The sequence below is a fragment of the Chelmon rostratus genome, chromosome 19, assembly GCF_017976325.1.
Source record: "Chelmon rostratus isolate fCheRos1 chromosome 19, fCheRos1.pri, whole genome shotgun sequence".
Lineage (NCBI taxonomy): Eukaryota > Metazoa > Chordata > Actinopteri > Chaetodontiformes > Chaetodontidae > Chelmon > Chelmon rostratus.
In genome coordinates, this window is record NC_055676.1 from 19,865,271 (window position 1) to 19,873,181 (window position 7,911).

The 7,911-nt window shown below is 42.3% G+C and overlaps 1 protein-coding gene across 1 annotated transcript; it reads right to left on the reverse strand.

Annotated features, from left to right (window-relative positions):
• Positions 1–424: 424 nt before the first annotated feature.
• Positions 425–7,593, reverse strand: LOC121623483 (probable global transcription activator SNF2L2). Its single transcript, XM_041960760.1, has 6 exons — positions 7,377–7,593; positions 5,315–5,544; positions 3,738–3,843; positions 1,673–1,774; positions 1,363–1,507; positions 425–1,259 (listed from the first exon to the last, which is right to left on the reverse strand). The coding sequence occupies exons 1-6, from the start codon at positions 7,470–7,472 to the stop codon at positions 1,126–1,128; spliced, it is 813 nt and encodes a 270-aa protein (XP_041816694.1). The 5' UTR covers positions 7,473–7,593; the 3' UTR covers positions 425–1,125.
• Between the last annotated feature and the right edge of the window lie 318 nt (positions 7,594–7,911).

The window sequence follows — 7,911 nt, forward strand, 5'->3', positions numbered from 1 at the left end:
CAGCAGCTCTCCAGATCCCGCTCTGGACCTGCACGGCTCATATTCCCACTGTAACACTGTTAATGCGTTTAATGTGGAGAAAATAAAGTGAGGAAACTCTGCACACAGCTGTTACATAAGCATGTGCTTAAAAAAAACAGAGTCACAGTCATATAGTTCTCTTGCACCACCTATTGGCACATTGTCAAAAATACACACAGTATTTACATTGAAAAGGGAACAATGCAACCTTAATGTAAAGGTTAAATTAGTGTATGTGACTGAATAACTGCCATGTTTAAATTAATTAAAATTTGTATCCTCATACTTATAATTTTGACAATAATGATCAACCAGTGGGGCTTTTTGGTAAAATTTATTTTGCAAGTGTTGAAGTGATACATGTTTCCAGGGATTGTCTTAACAATGATGTCTTCCACCCCCCCACCCAGGAGAGTAAATGAAAAGAAATTTGACTTTTTTTTTACTTACTTTTCACACAAACTGTACAATATGTGTATATACTGTAGCACAAGGGATACAAATGTTCAACTAGAGTACCCTTGATTAGACCAAAACCTGTTCCATCAAGTAGTCTCTTTGACTTCGTACTTTCACTGTGGTTTTTATCAAAGATGCATCGTCTCTAAAATCACAGATGACAGAGATTTTTTAAACGTTTTCTTTAAAAAAAGACCTTCCCCCGTGTGCTTCAAATCTCGAGCCCTGAACACATCAACATTGTCATCAGCAGGCGCTGCTCTGGAGGAGCCAGCTTCAGGAGAGATGTACATATCATGCTCCAAGACATATGAAGGCATTTCATACAATCAAATATATGGACTAAAAACAGTTGGTGAAACTGGTGTTTTACAGAATATTTGCAGAAGCAATCACAGGGACTAAGGCAGATTGAACGGAAATTACTGTAAAAAGACTAGCGAAATTAAAAGAACAGCACTATGTGCAAGACGCGTTTGAGTGGCATCTGAAAGAAAAAGCATTGATCCACAAGTACGTCTCTTTGAGTGGTCGTTTCCATTTTATTTTCAAACACCTTTCTTTTGCTTGGAAAATGAAGAAACCGATGAAAAGGGATGTGGCAGCGAATGAATCAGAATACAAAAAAGCGGCAGGCCCTTCAGTTCAACCTTCATCTTTTGTGGTGTTATCCTCTAGATCCTCATCGCTGTCTAAATCACTGTGGAGCCTCTTGGCCATGGTATTTCTGCTTCTCTCCTCCTCATTCCCTTTCTTTAGCTGCACTGGTAATGGTTTCACTGGTTACAGAAAGAGAAAACAGGATGAGCCTGTACTTCACATGCTCCAGCTCCTCAGTGTAAAAACATTGCGCCTCCTGATGTGTGTGTTTTAAACTCTCACCTGCTGATGGGACAAACTGGTCTTCAGCCCCGCCGCCGTTATCGCTGTGACTGGCGCTAACCGTCTCTTTCTGTTCCTCATCTGTGACAAGTCTCTGTCTCGCACTCTCGAAAACAGACTTAATGACAATTGAATCCTCATAGATCTGCAGTTGTCAACAGAGACACATGTGACACACACACACACGGATGAACAGAGGTTGTTCTTCACCACATCAAGATGCAAACCCATTTACAACAACAATAATAGCACGGAGAGTGTGCAAAAAGAATTTTGCTGCTTTCAAATGAGAGAAATCCTCGGGGTTCACCTGAGATCCCTCCAGGTTATAAGTCTGGGCATTGTGACACAGGAGGAATATATCCTTTTCCAAATCCCCCACACTTCTGTACTTGTGATTACGCACACGCTCCTGTGAAGCAGAGAGTCAGCATCAAAACTTCAATGCAATGAATAATCAGCTATTAATAATTTAATAGGCAGTAATACGAGAGAGGGTTTTATTATAAGGAAAAACACAAAATACATTCCCGAAACACTGAAATCCAAACCCAAACTGAGTCTCCCACCTTTAAGAAATATCTAAAGTTTTGGAGAAATATGCTTATTTGCTTGGTGCTCTCATGTCTGTACACCACATATTAAGCAGCAGGTTAGCTTAGCTTAGCACAAAGACTGGAAACAGGGGGAAACATCTAGCCTGACTCTGTCCAAAGGTAAAAGAAATCTGCCTGCCAGCACCTCTAAAGCTCACTAATTTACACATTTTATAAACATTTTACAGTTCTGGTCCTCGATTGTGATTGGCTGAGCTGCGTTCAAAGCTGCTGCAAAATACTCCATAAACGCACGCCCTTTGTTGTGAATGTTTTTACTGCACTATGTGTGGAGGAGTGGTGGAAAGAGGGAAACCGAAGTCAAAGTTCACTGTTTTTGAAGCTGGTGTGTGGGGAAACGTCCGAACAAAATGGAGCTAAAACACGCTCTCTGTCAGACTTACGCCACTATGAAAAACGTGAAAGGTGCAATTTAAACGCACACACCTGTCCAGAGTCAAACACACCTGGGCCAGCAAAGAAGAGTGCTCACATTTTTTTTAAAATAAGCTACTATATGTATTTGTACAAAAGAAAATATTAAGCGACAGACTGAGACATTGTTGGTTCTGGTCTTTGTTTACAATAATAAGAATATAGAAGAACATATTATTGCCTTATTACTGCCACATTTCTTTCATTATTCGTTTGTGCTACATTAGGAGACAGGCTTGTTGCTCTGCTGTGTGATTTAAGGCCACTTGCAGTCTGCTCAAGCACAGTTTAGCTTGTGTCTAATGTTTGCAATCTGCCTCAGTGTTATATGGACATGCATATTTTACTGGTTTCAGGCAACACGAGAGCGAGTAGATGATTTGATCAATTTTTGATCTTTTCTTATCTTTTAAACCCTTTGATGTGCTAAACTTCTGCAGCTAACAAGCTTGTTAAACGAAGCCTCATCTGTGGCTTACCTTTCAGGATAGAAATAGATAGAAATACAGTAAGGAGCTACAGAGTAAAGATGCTAGGAGTGAGACTATTCCATTCCTCTCTTGATAGCTTGGATTTATGCCAATTTTCGAGTCAGTCTCATCAGTTCTGTCAGAAGTCCAAATGCGTCAGGTGTGAAAAAGCCCTGCCCAAAATAATTAAAGCTGCGTGTTGTGGTTCAGCAATGATCTCGGGGCATTTACGCTTTTCTGGACTGGAAAACAGATTCAAAATCAAAGGTCATTTGAGGGAAAAGTGGCTACAACAGTGCTCTCTGTCATTAAAACTCTGTGGGAACATTGACGAAACAGAACATTTGATCAATAAATTGTCTTCTTTTGGAGCTAAAACCATTTTCAAATGTAAATAATACATTTGGTGTCTGAATTATTTAATTTTTTAAATCAATGCTACGATAGTCATTATTGAAGGAAGGGAGAAAAACATCAACAGGTGAGTCCAGGCTTTTGAGCAGCAGTGCATTTTAAACAGAAGGCTCTTTGGTGTTTAAACTGTAAAGATGCTCAAAGATACTTCAAGTGGGTAATTCAAAGAAGCGAAATGCTGAAAAATGCATCAAAGTTTCTACTGTAGCTGCTTTGAAGATTGTTTTCAAGCTGATACACATTTCTGACGTATATTATCAACGTGGCACCATGGCACACCTTAGCTTTAACTCTTTTAAGAGATGTGTTTGCCTATTCAATGCAGAGAGTGGTGTCTTTTAATGTATTATGTATTTGTTGAAGTTTTATCTCTCTTTATTTGAGTTTCTTTTAGCAGATATCCTTGTAATGACATCGCAGTAATGACATCTGAGTTCTGAGGGTGTTCAGTGACACGTACCCTGATCCTTCTGAAGTCCACAGGCTTTCGGATCAGCTCGTAGTACTCAGGTACCTCCTTCTTAGAGGGAAGCTGCACAAAGCCTTTACTGATCTGTCGGCCCAACCTGGAAGCACAGCGCGACAGGTCACGTCATCTCATTCGATCAAGAAACTGTTTGATCAACATGTCGGTGGATGAGTGACATTTATGGAAGCCCAGAAAGGCCAAAGTGGGTAATGATGTCTTTTACACTGAGATCAAGACTTCTGTCTTTATCCGGTTCAGCTGTGCTTTTTTCCTTTTAAGGCTGTTATTCAATCACATCGTTACATATAAACCAGTTAAAAGTCTTGTTATCTCTAAATGAAAATCCCAACTTGATGTACTTTGATGGCAGAATTGACACAAACAACATTCATACGTCTGCAAGAAAATACTTGTGAAACTACTGGATTGTTATGCTTGAACTTTAGGATTGGTCCAACAGTAAGTGAAATGCCACTCGGATGGCAGCAAAGATGGATGTGTGTTGTTTATCTCGATCAGCTGCTGCAGAACTTCAAAGATGGGACAGCAACAAATATCTTAAACTTGAACATGCTGATGTGTGCATCTCCCAGGGCTTTGTGAATGTAGGCCTTCCTCATAATAATACCTCATAGTGCGTCTCTCGTTAGCTAGCTAGCATCTATACAGATGGGTACACTGAATGTTTGGTGCTAATCAACAAGGACTGTACAAACGTTCCAGCAGTCAAATTCTTGCAAATGATGCTTCAACCTCTGTTGAACTACTGAAATTACCATCAGCACTTCTTTGTGTTTAGTGCTAATTAACAAATGTTAGCTAACATGCAAATATAAGATGGTGAACATTATCTTTTTGCTAGCATTATGTGGAACATGTTAGCACGTTGAAGTTAGCATTTAGCTCAAGGCAGTGGTGTGCCTGAGTACAGCTGCTGCTAGCATGTAGACTCTCAGGCTGCGTTTCAATACTGATAATGCCATACTATTCAGTATGCCAGAAAAAGATTTAATATGTCCCGATACATAGCCTAGTGTGTCAAATGCAGTATGCCAAAAATACAAGGACGTCCGACTGCATCTGGTCACATTCTGCAGAATGCAAGCCAGCATGCTTTTTAATTCAAATTTAGCGTTACAGGCTGCGACAGATGTTTTAGCAAGAGGGTCAAAGTTCAAGTTCAGTGTTATGACGAAGTAGTAAGTGTGCATACTGCATGCAACAGTGTGTATTTTGTTGTAAGAAAGTAAAAGTAAAAAGTATGCTTGAAGTAGTACAGTACGCCATTTGGAACGCAGCCAGAGTCTTATTATCCTACAATAATTCACCACACAGATTATTTAAATACTTGACTAACTGTGTTTAATTAAATACGGTGCTTTTCTTCAGTATTTTGGGTTCAGTTCATCCTCATAAGGAGTGGTTCGATAATGTGATGATGTTGTGATTTCATGTTAATAACTTGGCCCCCGGGCTCTCTGTGACATTTCTTTCCTCGGCTAGTTCATGACTAACAGTTAATATCGTTGCATCACAGCGCCACGAGACAAATAAGTGAGCGTCCTCACCCGTCCTTGTAGTTGATCACCATGTCTACTAGCGTGCTCAGTGTTCTGGTGAGCTCAGGTGGATTTGGAGGCAGTTTCTCGGCTGGTGGGCGTCCTCGCTTCCTTTTGACCTTTTCCCCAGTTTCCTGCCCAGCCTGCAGTTCCTTCTCACCATGGTGATCGCTTTTACGTTTCTTCAGACTGATGTCCTCCTCCATCTCCTCCAGGGACCCGTTCTCTCCTGTCTCAGGCTGCGGGAAGAGGAGCGCAGAGTGGGGACATCTGACGAACTCAAAGAAACTTACAGGAAGTAGAGTAAGGCGAATGGAACGTTGTAGCAGACAACATGTACACAAAAAGCCTGCCATGTTCTTCTTTTGCCTCAGCATCACAAGGGCAATATGAGCTGGAGAACAGCAGGAAAGAAGAAGAACTGTGACGGATTCTCAATTGAAAACGCTTCCTTTTCCATTCATTTGAACTCTTCCCCTGACTTTCATGTGAATTTTGGGATGATCAGCAACTGCTACACACAATGTATGTTTTCAAGCACTCATTTGCCAGAGAGACAGAAACCTCAAGCACTTCAGACGCCAAGCTATAAGTCTAAAACCCTCAAATTAAGGCACTCACAGTCTCCAGCTAATTAGCAGTTTAAACGTTCAGAATTGCAGAGTATGGTTTGTATTCAAATGATAGAGGGTTTATTTATTTATTACAATAGCATCTGAATTTGCATGGACTGGAGCGACCCAACTGCTGTGCTGTCTCTGCAAATTTAGGGCAGATTATTCTATCTGCAGGCTTTGATGTCAGATGATTGTCGAGGGGAGGCAGTTTTTTTTTTTAATGCACAATGAATGGGAATACATTTAAAGAAGCCGTGTTATTAATGCATTGAATATTAACACACATTTCCCCGGATCATGCACAAAACTGAGACAGAAACGTGATTTTAGGTGTATGGCGTTCGACGAGGACGCATGCTGCATCCTGGGTTATGTTCAACCGTCGCTCCCTTTCGAATATCTGCTGCAACCACTGTATTTTCCACAAAGGCAATTAGAGGCCAGAACCATGAGCATGCATGCAGCAAGCAGCTCCAGCAGCAGCAGCAGAATCAGCCCGGCTGGAGAGAAGAGAGAGGAAACAGGGAAGGCATGCTGTCCAATCCCAACAGAATATTGATGCATCAATCATACGGGCTCATGCAGTACACACACAGGCATTCAAATCATATAATAGAGCATGCGCTTGTGAAGATGTATTTCTCAAGGACAGAGATGAAAGCATGCTGAAAAATTGCATTCTGCACACACTGGTGAGAGGAAGAGGAACAGATCCATGCACAATTATTACTGATAAACAGTTTCCAAGCCTCAAAAAAAAAAAGAAAAAAAAGAAAAACAGGACTGATGGTGACTGTGATAGAGTTAAAGAAAAAAACACACACACACAAAACAAAAAGCCATGCCTGCACAAAAGACATGGCAGATAATTGAGCTGGAGGAGACAACAAGGCTAGAAAGATGACAATAGAATTCCTGCTCATCATCGCTCGGCTCAAATGTAGGCTCTGAGAGCCCCGCTACTCTCTCTGAGGGGCTGCAATCGCTCCAGCGGAATACTGGAGGGATAGAGGGTAATCCTCAAAGATGTACAACGCAGCTGAGAGCCGCCTGATTGACTGTGCATGTGCGAGCGGAAGGGTGTCAGTGTGTGCATGTGATGCTCCATGCCTGCGCTATCTCCTAACAAGCCTGCCTCTTCCCTGACTAATCTGGCAAAGATTCCCTCTCATCTGTTACAACACACACCTACACACCCCCTCTCTCCCCCTGCTCTCACTCACACACACACACACACACACACACACACGCACACACACTTACACAGACAGACACGAATAAACTCGCAGACACTCGCTCTCTTTCCCTGGCGCGCACACACATACGCGCACGCACGCACGCGCGCACACACACACACGCGCGCACATTTTATCCATCTCTTCCTCTCTTCCCATGCGATGTAGCCTGGCTGAATCCTGAGCCTGAGAAGAAAAGACATGGAGGAGGATATTTACCTGACTGCAATCTGCGGGCTGGCTATCAGGATCGGCTGCAGCTGTGGGGGAGAGAATTAGCAAGCCAGCATAGCGGCGAGCTGCTAGTCTCTTCATCAGCTGATCACTCAGAAGCAGAGCCCAGAAGGGGGGAGAATAAAAGCGCTATGTTTTCATATACAAATCAATGGGCTGGGGGAAAATAGAAATGCCATACCCATCTCCTGTCTGCAGCTCTCCGAAGTCTTTTTCCTGACTCTGGAAGGCCCCGAGCTTGTCTCCCTCTGCATGTTTTTAATATCGACTGCTGCCAGACGTTTTTTTCCCCTCTTCCTACCCTGCTGTTAAAGTTATCGGGTCCATTTTTTTCATTTTTTATTTTTTTCTTCAATTTTGCATCGCACTTCAGAGGGAGCGTGCCATTTCACGTCAACTAATGCAGTGAGCTTAGAAAACATGAGTCCAGCCTGCAGCGACATGCATGGTTCATACGGTGTGAGCACATTCGTGTAGGCGCGTAGTCACCACAGGGGGAACGGGGGGCACGTCCCCTCAG